This window comes from Heterocephalus glaber, unplaced genomic scaffold (assembly GCF_053883595.1).
Source record: "Heterocephalus glaber isolate CG9 unplaced genomic scaffold, H.glaber_assembly_v1.0 deba00001608, whole genome shotgun sequence".
In the NCBI taxonomy this organism is placed as follows: domain Eukaryota; kingdom Metazoa; phylum Chordata; class Mammalia; order Rodentia; family Bathyergidae; genus Heterocephalus; species Heterocephalus glaber.
The window spans coordinates 13,685,044-13,702,496 of record NW_028258379.1 but is presented as its reverse complement, the minus strand read 5'-3'; the positions used below and the strand labels follow the sequence as shown (position 1 = coordinate 13,702,496).

The 17,453-nt window shown below is 43.7% G+C and overlaps 2 protein-coding genes across 49 annotated transcripts in view; one reads left to right on the top strand and one right to left on the bottom strand.

The window, feature by feature from the left end:
* Numb (NUMB endocytic adaptor protein) overlaps positions 1-13,290 on the top strand; it is a 149,800-nt gene extending 136,510 nt beyond the window's left edge. For 18 of the 32 annotated variants that reach the window (XM_087195376.1, XM_087195378.1, XM_087195386.1 and 15 more), the window contains 5 exons: positions 721-925; positions 3,954-4,247; positions 6,108-6,257; positions 8,844-8,990; positions 9,763-11,722. In XM_087195376.1, coding sequence (XP_087051502.1) covers positions 721-925; positions 3,954-4,247; positions 6,108-6,257; positions 8,844-8,990; positions 9,763-10,469 — 1,503 coding nt within the window. In that variant the 3' untranslated portion in view covers positions 10,470-11,722. Of the gene's footprint in view, positions 1-720; positions 926-3,953; positions 4,248-6,107; positions 6,258-8,843; positions 8,991-9,762; positions 11,723-11,848 lie in introns of those variants that run through there. The other 14 variants (XM_087195384.1, XM_087195388.1, XM_021246805.2 and 11 more) reach the window with 5 other exon arrangements.
* The window catches only part of Papln (papilin, proteoglycan like sulfated glycoprotein), an 85,898-nt gene that overhangs the window by 18,510 nt on the left and 49,935 nt on the right, over positions 1-17,453 (bottom strand). For 11 of the 17 annotated variants that reach the window (XM_087195360.1, XM_087195359.1, XM_087195363.1 and 8 more), the window contains one exon: positions 17,080-17,246. In XM_087195360.1, the coding sequence (XP_087051486.1) occupies positions 17,080-17,246 (167 nt within the window). Of the gene's footprint in view, positions 1-921; positions 3,954-11,005; positions 14,075-14,105; positions 14,132-17,079; positions 17,247-17,453 lie in introns of those variants that run through there. The other 6 variants (XM_013067382.3, XM_087195370.1, XM_087195373.1 and 3 more) reach the window with 4 other exon arrangements.

The window sequence follows — 17,453 nt, the reverse complement described above, 5'->3', positions numbered from 1 at the left end:
GGTTGGAGGTAGAGTTGGGGGTACGAGAGTGCTAGAAGAAGATAGGGAAGGCATGAGGGAAAGTCTAAAAGCACTGAAGGCCTTCAATGGGAAAGTTGCTTGGCATGGTTGGGAAGCATTCAGAAAAGGGAGTCTTTTTAATTAGGAGGGGTCTTTTTTGGTACTGGGGATCAAACTCTCTTCCTTGAGCTTGCACAGCAGGTGGCGAAATCACTGAGCTAAATCCCCGGCCCCTAGGAGTTGCATTTATTAGAAGTTTTAAGTTTGATTTTTTTCCCCTAGACTTTTGAGACTGTAAAGTGACTGAAGTTTGCCCTGCCTCACCATGGTTTCTTAGAAATGGTGGTACATATTTCAACTCTTGGTCTGAAGAGCAGCTAGAGTTTTATGGGTAAAGGCTTAAAACTTTGTGCAGTGTGTCCTAAGCTGGTGGTGGCCGGAGCTGAGGTGACAAATGGAGCCTTAGTAATAAGGACCTCCCTGTGGCTGTTGACAAAAGGACGGGTTGCTGGTGATCACTTTACCTAAGGACTATAACGCTTAACATAATTGAAGTCTTAGAAGTTCTTTCTAATATTATTTATCTAAATTGAATGTGGTAATAAAACGGTTTTAAGCTGGAGTTTGCAACATTTGGTCTTGTGTAAAAACAGGCGTAAGAGTATATGTAATTGTCGGTATTGTGACTCTTAAAAGATTTAAATACCTTGCTTTTTACAGGGTGAAAGATTGAGCCATGCAGTAGGCTGTGCTTTTGCAGCCTGTCTAGAGCGTAAGCAGAAACGAGAGAAGGAATGTGGAGTGACTGCTACTTTTGATGCCAGTCGGACCACTTTTACAAGAGAAGGATCATTCCGTGTCACAACTGCCACAGAACAAGCAGAAAGAGAGGAGATTATGAAACAAATGCAAGATGCCAAGAAAGGTACAATGTGTTCTACTACCCAGTGTGTTTATTTGATGCAGTTTTCCCCAACAGATGAATTTTTAAAGCTGTCAGGGACAGATTTTCTCATAAGAACCCTTGGGACTGTGAGTATAGCTCAGTCATGGTGCATGCTTAGCATATGTAAGGCCCTGAGTTCTATCTCCAGCATCTCTCCCTTCCCCCATAAAAAGAAAGAACCTTAGAAATAGATGAAAACCTTAATAACAGAGCTGAATATCTTATAGGAGTGCCTTCCTTTAGAATGGCTAGTTAGCGGCCTAAAAATGTTTACTCTTTCCATTACAGGCACTCCTCATTTAATGAGGGAGTTCTCTTCCTGCAACTAGGTCATTAAATGAATCGGTTGCTAAATGAGGAATTGCATATACATTACAATATTCAGAACAAAGAAATGGTCAAAGGAAACTCCAACTTGATGACTTTGTTTTTATTTGCATAACTCTTACATGCAGGACTATAACTGTAACAACATAAAACTACAGTACTATAGGGGCCAGGGATTTAGCTCAGTGGTTCCACCGCCTGCCTCGAAAGCACAAGGTCCTGAGTTCTATCCCCGGTACCAAAAAAAAAAAAATACAGTACTGTATTGTATAGTACAATCAGCAAAAATTACAGTACTCTATAAACCAGATGTACTGTACCAAAAAAAGACATTGAGGCTCTATAAACAAGATGTACAGAACTGTACGGAAGAAAAGATGGGTTGTAAATCCAAAAAGAACACCATGGTCATAAGTCCGAACAGTCATTAACCAAGTAGGTCGTTAAACGAAGAATGTGAATAGTAAGCTCCCCTGGGGAAGGTGAGAGTGCAGTTAAGAAGCTGCAGAGACATCCCTTGCTCCAAGCCCTATCCTGGAACAGATTTTTAATTCTAATGCATCTGACCTCTATGAGAAGCAAATGCCATCAAAGACCTACACTTTGAAGGAAGAAACACAAGCCCCAGGGCTTAGGAACGCAAAGGGAGCCCAGACTATGATGTTGGGAGAGATTTAACTGTGATACTGTATTTATTAAGTTATTACTGTAATTTCTAATGCTTTAGTCACTTAACTCGATAGACTTGAAGGGATGAGCCACTAACTCTTTCCCAGAATTCTGTTAGGTTTAGAATTCGAGTTATATACATATGGCATCATAGGAGAAATACCTGTGCAAACATTAAAGTGACTCAATAGTTTGTAAAGTTGGATTGGTTTTTGTTTGTTTTTAATAGTTTCTTTAGACATGGTCTTGCTATATAGTTTAGCCTGACCTTGAACTCAACAATCCTTCTGCCTCAGCCTCCCAAGTGCTGCAGGCATACACCACCACACACAACTGGTTGGGTACATTTTAAAGATTTTTTTTTGGTACCGGGAATCGAACTTGGGACCTTGCGCTTTCAAGGCAGGCAGCGGAACCACTGAGCTAAATCCCCGGCCCCCATTTTAAAACTAATAGTGCTTGGGGAAAATGTTTGTATTCTTGTATATAACTAGGCTGAACCAATAAGAGGTACACAAATAGTTCAGTATAACTAATAGACAATATAATTTTGTTAATTTTTTATTATGTCCTTTTATTTCTAAACTATCCATTTTGGATCAGCATCATTAATACTGACCGAAACAGCTCTAACTCTTAAGAACTCTCAAAAAGCATACATGGGGGAAAAAAAATAAAAAAATAAAAAAGCATACATATACAGTATTTATTGAAATTATTGATGGTGTTGAGGAGGTGGCAGTCAGGCCAATATTATATTGTTCAGACTAGACTTAAACCTCCTGGGTTTAAGTGATGCTTTTGCCTCAGCCTCTTAAGTAGCTGAGACTACACACACATTCCACTGCACTCAGCTGAGAGTGATTGTTTTCTAATTCTTGTAAACATTTGTGCTAAGATAGCAAAGAATAAAACACATGCTGGCCAGGCATGGTAGCATGTGCCTATATAGTCCCAGCTACTTGGAAAGCTGAGACAGGAGGATCATATGAGCCCAGGAGTTACCAACAACATAGTGAGATCCCCTCTCAAAACAAGTCATGCTAGCTTTTCTAGAAAATTCCCAGATAGCTATTATTTAGTGTGCTGTAGAAATTTTCAGACTGAAGGCTATGTGCATGTGGTGCTGGAGATCAAATCCAGGGGCTCACACATGTTAGGCAAGTGTTCTCCCACTGAGCTAGATTCCCACCTCTGAAAGCACATTCTTTGATACCACCAAATAATACTGCTATGCACAGCATCTGACAGAGAGATTGAGTTTTAAGATCTACATAGGATTATGAAGGTTGGGGTAGAGATTTGCCACAATCACAACTGGACTCAAAGCTGGGAACGGTGGCACACATCTGTTATCCTGGCACTCTGGGAGGCTCAGGCAGGGGGATCACAAGTTCAAGCCCAACTTGGACAACTTAGTGACTAGCAAGACCCTATGTCAGGGCTAGGGGTGTTGCCCAGTGCAGAGGCCCTGGGTTGAGTACACAGTATCACACACACACACACACAACTCACTCAGGAATGGGACTCAACTGGGGCTCAACTTTGTATTCACATGGAAGCAGTAATACATTTAGGTTTAATCCAATTTAAGATGTTCTTCCTGAATCCTTTTATTCAAATGAACAAGTGCATGTATTTGTGATTTAAAGATTTTTGACACTTAAAAACACAGCTTTTTGGCTGTGCAACTCTCAAAGTCACCTCCCAAACAAACTCTGAAAACCATGAACCATCATTCTTTAAAGGACCTCACATGAGAAAGAAGTTAATTGGAACTGGATTTTTAAAATCATATTGAAAGTCTTAATTTATAAATCACAGCATGAGAATAAAGGACCTAATTATTTGTTTTATAAATATGCAGTGTGACATATATTGCTTCAAACATATCTTAAGACACATTGGGAAGGAGATGAGTAAAAGGACATGGTCTTTTGTGGTCCTTAGCTCTAAATTCAGAATATTTGAAGATCATTGCTAAGGTCCTCTTGCTCTTGATTTTCTTGAGCTGAAACAGATAAGACAGCTTCTGCTTCATCAGTGGCCTCTGGCAACACTGCCCCGTCCCCGTCCTCTCCCACTTCTCCCACTTCGGACACCACTGCCTCTTTGGAGATGAACAACCCTCATGCCATTCCACGCCGCCATGCACCGATTGAACAGCTTGCTCGCCAGGGCTCTTTCCGAGGATTTCCTGCTCTTAGCCAGAAGATGTCACCCTTTAAACGCCAACTATCCCTACGCATCAACGAGTTGCCTTCCACTATGCAGAGGAAGACTGATTTCCCCATTAAAAATGCAGGTAATGCAGCATACATCTGGCTCCCCGCATGATGCTCTGGCACGGAAGCAGTGTCATCACTTCTAGTAGTGACACAGATCCCATTAAACCAGCCACTCTCTCTGAGGCTCATTGGTGGTTATACCTTGTGTCATTTCTCATGGGAGAAAACAAAGGTCTGTGGAGAGGACCTGAATCACTAATATCTCTTCAACAAATAGATGGAATTTCTAGTCGGAGCCACAAGGTTTATGGTTTGTTCTGATGTCGCACACTACCTGCCAGGCTGTTTCTAAACATTAAGGGTTTCAAGTTTCCTTCTTATTCTGCCACTTGGGACCCAAGAGGTAATTAATTTAAAAGGCTTTAGAAGAGCCTGGGGATTTAGCTCAGTGGCACCGTGCCTGCCTTGCAAGCACAAGGTCCTGAGTTTGATCCCCAGTACTGGGGGGTGGATAAAAGCTGTAGAAACATGTACAATTAAATAGTACTACCGGCAGATGTACGAGAAGAAATGAGTAAGTGTTCATTGTTCTTCTGGCTGGTTGGCTCCATAGGGAGGAAACTCCAAATGGGTCTCTTGTACAAATCTAAGTTCTGTTGTTCATCAGAGGCAATGGACTTGTTCACATTCATTCATTACCTTTCAGAACTGCCACGCAGGGCTTTGTGTGGCCTGTTTGGCTAAGTCAGCCTCTAACCTCTATCCTCATGTGATCCGGAGCTAAAGTGTTAGATCTGGTCAATACTTTTTTGAACCCTATTTTACTTCCCTCTGAAACATGTCAAGGTATTGCTGTAATAGAGTACGAGGATGTTCTATCTCAATAGGCTCTCCCACTGATAGTGGTACAAAAGTTCAGAGGGTTGAGTTCTTTTGACAGATAAAACTAGGCCTAAAGAGCAGTTGGACTAAATAATCACTGAGGGCCTTTTCAGCTTTCAATGCCTTTAAAAGCTGAAATCCCAGATGTTTCAAGTACTTCATTTCAGTTTCCCTCTGGGGAACAGGTAGAGAACAAAAACTATTCTCTCTTCACAGATGAGCAAAGTTTCAGCACACATAATTAGCTTCCTCAGTGTTACAAAAGTATCCTAGAGTCAATATTAAGAACAAAGTCTCGGGCTGGGGATTTAGCTCAGTGGTTCCAGCGCCTGCCTTGCAAGCGCAAGGTCCAGAGTTTGATCCCCAGTAGCCCCCCCCCCAAAAAAAGAACAAAGTCTCTAGAGTCTTACACTTTAGTTCACTTTTCTTTGTTATCACAGTTGATATACTTGATGCTAGAGACTTTAGAGAAAAATGAATGATGACATTGTTAATTTATTGCAGAGAAAAGCACTGAACATCCCCTAGTGGCCTGGACTTTACTCCATTTTTCTGAATTACTTAATAGCTCCAGAAATTAACTCAGACCACAGCCATGGGAACTGATTGGAAGGCAAATAGATTGCAGTGTCTTCCAAGAAGATCTAGCTAGTTGAATATCTTGGCACAAAAAGAGAGAGGACAGCAAATTCCTAGATGTCACAAGAAAAGGAAATAAATTTGGAGCTGTGTAAGGAAAAAATATGTATCTTAGTACATGCATTTTTGACATTTTTATACTTTTCCATCAGAAAAGCCAATGAAATGGTAGTAAATTTTTGGAAACTTTTTTTTTCGTACCAGGGATTGAACTCAGGAGCTTGTGCTTGCAAGGCAATTGGCGGCACCACTGACCTAAATCCCGGGCCTGGAAACTTCTTTTATAACCCCATCAGATAGTTGAGCCTTTTCCTTCCACAAAAAGATACAGCATAAAATGCCTGCTGGTGTCATACTGTCACAGTTCAGGACTATTCCATTTTTCTGTCTGGAACCATTTTCTGTCTGCCTTACAGTGCCAGAGGTAGAAGGAGAAGCAGAGAGCATCAGCTCCCTATGCTCACAGATCACCAATGCCTTCAGCACACCCTCTGAAGACCCCTTCTCATCTGCCCCAATGACCAAACCAGTGACAGTGGTGGCATCACAGTCACCTGCCTTCCAAGGTCAGTGCCCCTGGACCTGCTCTGCTTTTCTCTTTTAAAATAGTGCTCTTATTTCACTGGACACCATAAGTTGGCATCCTCAGCTTCCCAAGAGCTGGGCAAACCCATTATCATCAATGTCTTAGATTCACTGGTTTCCCTATTAAGCAGTGTCTTTGTGCTTTGTTTCCCTTCCTGTTTCCTAAGCTGTCTGCATTCATCATTTTTCATGCATGTGCCTGTCTTTTGTCCCCGCTAGTAGGAGATTCTGTAACCCCAATCCACTGCTTGACTTGCCACTTGACAGTTAAGTGTCAGAGTGTCCAGCCAGTTTTCCAGAAGCAACAGTCATTAGGATTGATTCTAGCATAGTGGTTCTCAACCTGGTACAGTTTTGCCCCCTCAGGGAAAGTTTGGCATTCATTGTATGGAGACATTTTGGGGTTTCAAAGACAAGTTGGGGTGAGGGTTGTTTTTGCTGATAGAGGCCAGGGATACTCCCAAACCTCCTTCAAAGCATAGGACAGCACCCACAATAAAGAATTATCAGACCCAAGGGCCGGGGATTTAGCTCAGTGGTTCCACTGCCTGCCCCACAAGCGCAAGGATTGGAGTTGAATCCCCGGTACTAAAAAAAAAAAAAAGAATTATCAGACCTAAAATATCAGTACCCAGGTTGAGAAGCCTGGACACACCTAGTCTCTGTCCTGTCATAGAGGTTCATAAAAGGCACTTCTTTTGGCTCTCTAGTTCATCGATAACAAATGTCCTAAAATTTGCTTTGGCAATTGAAGACTTACTACAAATTGTTTTTTCAGAGATGTTGAATTAATAGTTGGCATTGACTTAGATCAACAAAGAATGTAATTCAAATTGAGGACTCCTAATTTGAGTTCCTATAATTCCCCTTTTTTCATTCTTCTTTGAAAGAGAGCTCAGAAAAAGTTGTGCTCTGTAGACAGAACCCTCCTCCTATTGGAGGATGCTGCTGTACCCTTTGACTCCAGGAGAGTCTGTCTCTCTCTTCTCTTTTGTTCTCTTCTCCTCTTCTCTCCTCCTTCCTTCACACCAAACCTTGGTGTTTTTCGTGTCACCAAGTAGCCTTTTATCTTATCTAACATATTTATAATACTAGTTATAATGGGGATAAGCACAGTATATTAAGCACTTAACACAGTGCCAAGATTGTGGTTGAGTATTCATGCATTATCTTATTTAATTCCACAACAACCCTTTGAGGTAGGGAGTACAGATTAAAAAAACAATGCTCAGAGAGGTTAAGTAACTGCCTGAATTATACAGCCAGGATTTAAATGCAGATCTTTCTGAATATAGCACCCATTACATTCTACTGATCGTGCCTGTGAATAAGACCCTGGGTATAGGGAACTGAATAGAACATAGTCCTTTCCTTGCCTTTTAAGGAAATCCCAGTCTATAGATAGATCATTTTTTAGATAGGACCTGGGTAGATGTTACCAACACCGTAGGCATGGTTGCTCAGTCCTAAACAGAGTTTTATATTATGAGGCAAGGGGAGATGCTTGTCTGCACCATATTAAGTATGATAGAGGGATAAAGAGTGGAGACTGATAAAGATTTCTGGAGTAAAAGGAACAGGGTTAGGAGATTTTAATAGAGATGAGGAAAAATAAGCACTTTGAGTTATTATGAACATTGCAAGTATAGGAAAATCAAAAAAGATAAAATTATAAGTTTACTAAGCAAATGAAAATGTACCAAGTTTGATTTCTCATCTTTTACATGGAAATATATAATATAGTAGTTCACCCTTATTCATGGTTTCCCTTTCCAAGGTATCAGTTATTCATAGTCCACTACTATCTTAAAATGTTAAATAGAAAATTCCAGAAATAGATAATTCATATATTTTAAATAATTTGTATTACAGTATATTATTACGGTTATTCTTTTTTATTGTTATTAATCTCAACATGCCTAATTTATAAATGAAACGTTATTGTAGGTATGTATAAGAAAAAGCATAGTATATACAGGGTTGGGTTCTTTCTAAGGTTTTAGTCATCTGCAGAATGTCTGAGAACTTATCTCCCAGTGGTCCTACATGCCAATCTTATGGGGTTTTTGAGGAAATTAAATGAGATAATGCACATAAAATACTGTTAGCCTAGTGCCCAGCACATAATAAGGAAATATTTTATTTAACCATTATTGTTATTGATATTTTTACTTTTGGATGAGTTAGAAAAAAGAAATGCCTTATCTACTTGTTAAGCCAAAGGCTAAATTATATCTAGAATAGCTAGGTTTTTGTGCTGCTTATAAGAGCAGCTTTATTCAACTTAATTTGAAAAGTTTTAAAGGCTTCATTTCCTTCTCCCTGTACACAAATTTTCCCAAAACAGTCATTTGACTTTATCACTAAAATCATTTCAGTTATAATCTCTGATTCCTTCTTTGCCAAAGGTCTGTGTATCCATTCCAAGATAACATGGTTGTCCTATCATCAACCATCTTGTCTTATCTCTTCCACTAGTGTTGCTGGCCTGACTCACCCAGCTCCATGATGTCACTTGTGCATCTTGCATGAATTAACTCCATTGATGTTGTCTGCTCCCATTGTAGCTAATGGCAGTGACTCAGCCTTCCATGTGCTTTCTGCTAAGCCAGCCCATACTGCTCTAGCACCCATAGCAATGCCTGTGCGTGAAACCAACCCTTGGGCCCATGCCCCTGATGCTGCTAACAAGGAAATTGCAGCCACACATCCGGGTAAGGTGGCCACAGATGGTGGTGAGGATTCTGGGATCAGATAAGTGACCCTGGTTCTAAAACCAGGCAGTTACCTGAGTGGAAACTAGAGAAGAATCCTTTTTAAGAAAAGTATGTTATCTCCTGGACAGGATGGTGAAGGAGGAGAAAACATAGAGCTTTTTATGAAATGCAGATTCCTGAGCCCCGCCCCAGGGAATCCATCCCTGGATTTGGCAATGGACAGACATGCCTATAGGAAGAAGGAACCTTGCCTCCCACAAGGCAGTGGTTTTCTGTATTTACTAGTTTTTCTGTAACTATAAGACATTTTAAATTAGTAGTAATCATTCACCAGAAAAGCACCATATGTCTGGAAACCAGGCAGGGGCCAGCACGGTATGCCCAGATCACTGGTTCTTCTATTTTTGCCCTGTTAGAGTGAAGCCCTTGAGCACTGTGAAGCATGTGCATAGTTTCCATACTGTCCAGAAGCCATTGGGACAAGGAGGGGTTTCTGACACTAGCCAGCTGCCTTAGTTCAGTGCATTTGAGGCATTTTAAACAGCTCCTTGACATGGCTGAGGCAGCAGCATGGTCTGACAGGTTCTCTTTGTCCTACCACAAAATCTCCTTAGCTGGCAATGCAATATTTTTCCTCTCACCTATCAAAGCCACAGAACATTCTATTAGGAGAACTTGTTCCACATGTTAGGATCATTCAAATAACTAAGGTTATGAGGTGAGGAAAGAAATCACTCACTCTTCTCTCTCTCCATCTTGCTGGTTCCAGGCACCGAGTGGGGCCCATCCTCTCCAGATCTCCTCCAGGCTGGCCATAGACGCACTCCCTCAGAGGCTGACCGCTGGCTAGAAGAAGTGTCTAAGAGCGTCCGGGCCCAGCAGCCCCAGGCCTCTGCTGTACCTCTGCAGCCAGTCCTGCAGCCTCCTCCACCCGCTGCCATCTCTCAGCCATCACCACCTTTCCAAGGGAGTGCATTCCTCACCTCTCAGCCTGTGCCGGTGGGTGTGGTCCCACCCCTACAGCCAGCCTTTGTCCCTACCCAGTCCTATCCTGTGGCCAACGGGATGCCCTACCCAGCCCCTAATGTGCCTGTGGTGGGCATCACCCCCTCCCAGATGGTAGCCAACGTGTTTGGCACTGCAGGCCATTCTCAGGTCGCTCACTCCCGTCAGTCACCCAGCCTGGTCAAGCAGCAGACATTCCCTCAGTACGAGACAAGCAGTGCCGCCACCACCAGTCCTTTCTTTAAGCCTCCTGCTCAGCACCTCAACGGTTCTGCAGCTTTCAATGGTGTAGACGATGGCAGGTTGGCCTCAGGAGACAAGCACACAGAGTTTCCTGCAGGCACCTGCCCAGTAGATCCTTTTGAAGCCCAGTGGGCTGCATTAGAAAGCAAGTCCAAACAGCGTACTAATCCCTCCCCTACCAATCCTTTCTCCAGTGACTTACAGAAGACATTTGAAATCGAACTTTAAGCAATCTCTATGGCTTATGTATCTTGACTGTATTTAGGCAAAGGCAGGGGGTGGAGGTCAAAGGGGACTTTGTCTTCCTGATCAGTATACTTTTCACTAATCCCAAAGGTCCCAAGGAACAAGTCCAGGCACAGAGTGCAGTGAGGGGTGACTTGAGAAATATGGAGAAAGTCATTCCTATCAAATACTGTCTTACAGTTAGGCTAAAGTTGAGAAAATATTGCCCTCTGTACTCTTCCTCTCTCACCCCCTTACAAATCTCTGGCAACAGAGAGGCAGAAGTACCTGAACAGGAATCTATTCAAAGCACATCTACTGGAATATAAAACAGAAAACGGAAGCAAATCTCCCTTTATTTTCGAGGCCATTGACCTGCCTCCTCCCAGTACAATGGCCTAGAGAGTGGTTTGGGCTCGGGCTGGGAGGGGAGGCAGGCTGTGGTGCCTGAAAGGCACAGAAGCAACTGCCCAGCAGGGCTACTTGGGGGGTATAAAAGCTGAGCTTCCATTTTGAGTAACAGAATAAATAGATATATATCAAAAGCCAAAATCTTTTATTTTTATGCATTTAGAATATTTTAAATAGTTCTCAATATTAAAAAGTTGTAAGTAATCTTGCCAAAAGTAAAGGCGTTATTTGTAAGAAATTGTACATAAGATTGATCTATCGATGCTTATTGAAGTAAAAAGGGGTGGACGTTGCAGGCTCGATCCCTAGCTTGTTTGCCATCATTGTAAGTAGCCCATTGCAACAACAATCATGCTTATGACCAACAGACACTAGGTTGTTTTTAAAAAATGAAAGCAGTATTGTCCTGGTTTTAAACCTCTGAAATTCTATTGTCATTTTAATGGAATCAGTCTATGCTCTAGAGAGAATACATATTATCTTTTATATATCATTGGAATTTCCTTGTTAATCCGTTAACACTAAGGTGATAGTGACATCTTCACAGAAGGGAACGTAGGTTGCTGTGTTGGTTTGTAATGTGGGTCTTGTCCTTTAAAGTTTGTTCCCACATTTTGTGGGGATGAGGACCTTGGTTTTATTAGCTTTGTGTGCCCCCACCCGCCGCCCCCTTGGTGAGACTATCCCATTGCCAGTTGCAGCCACTTGACCTCGGGTAACATGAGATCCCATCTCATTTTTACTTTTGAATGTTGGCCTTACAATCAGATGTAAGTTATATATATATATTTGTACTGATGAGAATTTATAATCTGCTTTAACAAAAATAAATGTTCATGGTAGAAGCTTTTGTCCATGAAGGACTGTTCTTTCCTCTTATAAGTTTAAAAGCTTATTCTGTCTCTGCTAGTTTAGTGGCTAGAAAGTCTTTGTGACTGTTATATCCTTAAAATTCATGTTTTCCTTTATAGAGATGTATTCAGGATCAACCAAAGCCTAAAATCAGATGCTTGCTGCTCAAAGTGGAGCCTGGAACAGCAGCATGGACCTTACCTAGGACCTGGATGCAAAGGCAGCTTCTTAGCCGCACCCAGGACTGGCGCTGTCCCCCTCAACTTGGCTGTCTATGAGAATCACTTCAATTTAAATCCTAATCCCAAGCAAAAAACTAATGCCCAGCCTATACTCCAGACCAATTAAATAGAATTTTAGTGGGTTTGAGGAAAAGGAGAAAGGGGCACATGATTCAGTTGGGTTTTTAAGTTTCCAGTATAGAAGAGGGTTAGAATTGCTGGTCTTGACTGAATACCCTCACCTCTGTGACTATCACTATTACTATTACTATTCTGTGACTAGTTCTAAGAAGGGCTAGCTGCAAAGAGCTAATCTTAGCTGTACCTTCGGAAGCATGTGCCAGTAGTTTCATTAAACCAGAGAGTCCAAGAAAGCAGCTCTTTCCAATTTGTATAAACAAAACCAGCCCTGGTAAATGCAAAGGGATGCTTCTCAGTGTTTAAATGGGGAAAAATGGTATCTACCCTGACCCATATTTCCTTTGACTGAAGCAGACTGAGCAGTATCACTCCTTGTGACACCATTTCTCTTTTACAGCCGTATGTTCGTAACTAATGAAAATCACCTTTCAGCACTTTGGTCACTGTAATGCCTGTCTTTCCTGTGTGCAAGAATAACCTTTGTTATTAGACAGACCTCTCAAGATCTGGAGAAAGCTAAAAGTGGAAAGGGACTGAGAAGCTTATTGATCTTGGGTCTCTTAATTCAGTGTTGAGGCAGAAGTTCTGGAAGATGAATTCCTTCCTGTAGCTCACATCATTTCTGAAACCGCTTCCCTATTAGTACATTGTTCCCACCTCCTACACATACTGGTTCCTCGTTCCACTAATGCTATCTGTAACAGTCTGATTTCTCTCTAGCAGCAACTGTTCTGCTTTACAGATTCCTACTTAAGAGGTTCCTCGTCTCTGCAGACCAGGCCAGCCAGCTGTCTGTGTCGGCCTCAGAAGGGCTCCGGGCGCAGCTTTTCCAGGCTTTCCATGCTTAGATGACGATGCTAACTGTGGTTCTTTCATCTCAACACCCTATGAGGCCTACATTCCACCTTGGTCAGAGTTTTCACAAGCTTGATGCTGCTAACCCTATGCACCAATGGGATTTCCTACCTAGAAAGGAGAGAGAGTCCTGAGAAACTTGGTTCTAGCACAGAATACTTCGCTGACACAATAGGAGTTGCCATTCCCTGTATAAGACCTCTCCACTCACCTATAAATGAGATGAGCCCTGACAGCTTGTTTTAAAATTCAGTGAACTAGCTGGATGTCGTGGTGCATACCTATAATCCCAGCACTCAGGAGGCTGAGGCAGGAGGATTGCTGTTAGAGGCCAGCCTAGGCTACATAGTGACTTTAAGGCCAGCCTGAACTACATAGTGAGAAACTGTCTCAAGAAAAAAAAAAAAACTGATCCTTTTTTTGGTTTGGTTTTGTTTTTTGGTACCGGGGATCAAACTCGGGTCCTTGCACTTGCACAGCAGGCGGTGAAACCACTGAACTAAATCCCCGGCCCAAACTGATCCTTTTTGTACATAACCTGAAACCCAAAATACTCCAAAGTCCAAAAATTTGTGCACACCCACATGACACAGAAGTGTTTCAGGATTTTTGATTTTGGGGATTAGGGATACTCAGCCCTAGTCTGCAAATATTCCAAAATCTGAAACACTTCTAGTCCCACACATTTCAGATAAGGGATCCTCAACTCATCACAAATTGTAAAGGGACGTTGCAGAGGAAAGGCTGCGCTATTCTGGGCAACTCAGCAGCAGCTGGGGTTTTGTCAGAGATGCGGACTCTGCTGAGGACTTCAAAGGGGGGCTGGTCCTGGTGGCTGCTGAGGTGAGACACGGGGTGGCTTTCTCAAGGGCATTGTCTTTGGACGATTTCTTTGCTGGCCAGGGAAGAGTCTTCTTTCTCAATTCTTCAGAACTGGGGCAAGAACCAGCCTTTATCCCTGCTGCTGGGCAGGCTGAGCGTGCAGCTGGAAGCGGGTGCAGCTGGCACAGCAGAAGCTGGAGTAATACTCATTGTTGCAGAGCTGGGCCTGCAGGATCAAGTCACAGTTGGCCAACTCGGGCTGATCAATGCAATCCCTGCCGGCTTCCCTGGACGGGGCGGTCGCTGCTGCAGAACAGGGAAGAGGGGTGAGGCAGCTGAGTGTGTGAGAGAGTCACCTGCCACCTGTACAAGCAGAAGAAGGGGTAGGGTTTCCACCACCCATTGGCCTTACCCCGGCATGCAGTGGTCCTCTTGCTACTTGTACTTGTGGCCTCAGCCTAGGCTACAGCCCTTCTCAGACTTCCAGCTATTTACTGACTGGAAGGCTAAACATTTCTCTCTTCAAGTTCTCTCCTACCTTCACTGTTGAGAGCTGAAGAGCACTTAGGATCGGCCCTAAAATTTGAGTCAGCATGAGCTGCATTGTCTTCTCCCTTTCACTCCTGGATTCCTCTAATGCCCAGAGCTCTGCCTGCAGTTCCTAGCTAAGGCTAGATCAGAGGTGAAACACAGGCCTAGCATCTAGTACTTATAAGGCCCTACATTCCATCCCCAGCACCACACACATCTGTAGTTTTTATACTTTATATGTAATACATACAAATCTATTTTATATACAATAGCATATATTTAAGACTATATTTTATTTTAGTGTTAGCAGTATACTGAGAACACAGCCCTTGTTGCCTCCCCTCTACCTTCCTGGGAGCTGCACCACACTGCTCCATCTGGGTTGGGCTGCCGTGCTGAGCTAACGTCTCTATGCAGCAGCTCTTCCAGCCTTAGGCTGCGCATCATCTTCCCTAAAGCCAGGCCTCACAGGGCTCTGAAAGCCCTTAGCCTCCTTGTTACATCACAAGTTACCGTGAAAAGACCAAACCTAACTAGAGAATGGCCTTAAGACAGGTCTGGTCTACTAGCGTGACCAGGGCTAACGCCATTCACACAAATGGAAAAGCCATCATTTTAAAAAACCTGTAACTTTGTTATCAACTTTATCAGGTTCTTGCAGCACTGGACCTGTTGTGGTAGGCACTCAGCACGCTAATCAACACTCTTGTCACCTACTACCTTCTTTCCCCAAAACAATCTGCCTTGAAAACTAGAGATCAAAAATGCCAGCCACAGTCAGCCTATCCTTGCCTTACCTGCCATCATTGTTCTCTTGCTCTGTGGCCACTCCATAAAGCAGGAGAGTTTGAGCTTTCCCAACACAGCAAGTTCCTTCTCATGTAGAAAATGAGTGACAGCCTATCTTTCATCTCTGGTATTTTCTGCTCTTTTTTGAGACAAGGTCTCAATATGTAGCCCAGGCTGGCCTTGAACTCATGATGATCCTCTCAGCCTCCCAACTGCTGGGATTACAGTTCTGTGCCACCATGCCTGACTCCTCACTCCACTCTTAACCAAAGTGACCAAGAAGTCCTCACATTAGAACCATGTCTCTTGCCCCAGAGCATGACCAGCCTGAGGCTCACCCTCATGTCACCATTGTAATTCCAGGTGCCCACAACCCATCAGTCAGGCAGCCTCATACTTTGTGATCCTGGAAAAACTAGTGAGAGCAGACACTTGCAGTCTGATCAGAATGAATAGAGAGGAAGAGGATAGCTTGTGGCCAAGCAAGGTGTCCCCACAATATCTAGAACTAGCACCATTCACCCAGCAGAGGGCAGGAGAAGGACTGAGGCCATGTCCTGTCTGGGACTCAGGTGCTGCCAGATCCCTTCGGCCTGGTAGACCACACATGGACAAGAGCCCAACCAAACCATCACCAAGCAAGTTTCTGATAATCCTGATTTCCTATGCAGACATCTATAGCTAATTACAAACCTGGGTGGGTCCTCAAGGGTGGGTAGTTATGTGCACAAAAGAGATTATCTGGATGCAATAGCGGTGAAAATAAGACCCTGCAATACAGTGCTCTCACCAGGACAGGGCCATCTCTTACACATGTGCACATTCACCTAGCCACTGCCTAAGCTCAGTCCCCCTCACACCTTTCAGTCACACCTGCAATCGCTAGCATTGGCCGGTTCCCCCCTCAGCTGGCAGGTAGGAGGCACTTCGGATGGCCGGCAGCCCTGACAGCAGAAACGGCCAGGTAGAAAGCAGGCAGAAAGGGCCCCGGCCCCTCCAAGCCCTCTGCCCTCCCCCAAGTCTGCATCAGCTCTGTAAGAACGAGCTGCTTGGCCCAAGGCACTGCTCAGTTTCTCATCCCTCAATGAACTTGGACCAAGGACAGAGAGAGGGCAGCAGGGCCCTTCCCTTTCTATGAACACAGCTCTAGTGAGTGTGAATGTTAAATCACCAATTCTAAGATGCACTTTTCACATCTCTCAGATTTGTCTAAGCCTTAACAGATGGTGTCATTTAATTGGCAGCATTTTTTTCCATAATGGTAATACCCTATAATACAGTACTTATATTTTAACAAATCAAACTCACCAACAGCAGGAGCTGGAGAATATAAGGCTAAAATATCAAATTACTGAATAATGCAGGTAAAATTCCACTCCAAGGGTGATAGTTCAGTGAAAATACATAAATAAACTGAGGAGTCAAAAGACCTGGGTTCCAGGCCCAGCTGGGCCACTAGTCTGCTATGTATGTGACTGGTGGAAACATACTGAGCTCCTGTCTGCGTGGGCTCTTGTTCTCATGTGTTAAAAGGTAATGATGCCCCAGCCCTATTCTTTGTGGGTTAAAGGTTCACAGGGTCACAGAGGTACTTTTTAGGACCACTTTTTGCCACCCTGATTAGAATGGAGATTTTAGTGGTCCGTTTGCCTCAAGTATTATAATGGAATGCCAGCCAGTTATATTTTTTGAAATAAATCACTAAGTAAATGACAGTGCTGATCATCGATAAGGCTATTACCAGGCCCAGCAAGCAGTTCCCTTTCCTCCACCTCAGCCTCAGAGTGTGGGACAGTCTCACTCCACAGAGCAGGAGAGCAAGGCTGTAGGGTGCAGCTCCTTGCCCTGAATCACAACCAGAAACTGGCAGAGTGAGCCAGGATTTAAACTCAAGCCCCTCAGACTGCTGAGCCTGCATCTCTCACAGCTCACAGCCAGCCCCCGAGGAGGAGGAAATGCCCTGGGGAACACATCCCGGACAGGCTACTCACCTGGGGCAGCCACCTTCACCTCGGTGCTGCGGCTGACTGCCTGGCTCCCACGGTAGGCGCTGCAGGTGTAGGATCCTTCGTCCCGGGCCCGCAGGTTGTGGATCAGCAGCGTACCGTCTGGGGACTGGTGCACTCGGCGGCCGTCAGCCTGCACTGGCACCCCATTCCTGCAGGGGAGAGGACATGGCATCACCTAGTGCCTCTGGTCTTCAGGCCCTACAAGGCCCGGGACAATGAGGGAGAAGGTCATCAAAGACCGTTCCAGAGCCAACCTACCTCTGAGGGCAGACAGATGACCCAAGGAAGAGGGGACAAGCCCACAAAAAAGGAAGAACATTATGAAAGCAAAGTAACAAGTGACATCAGCCCACACA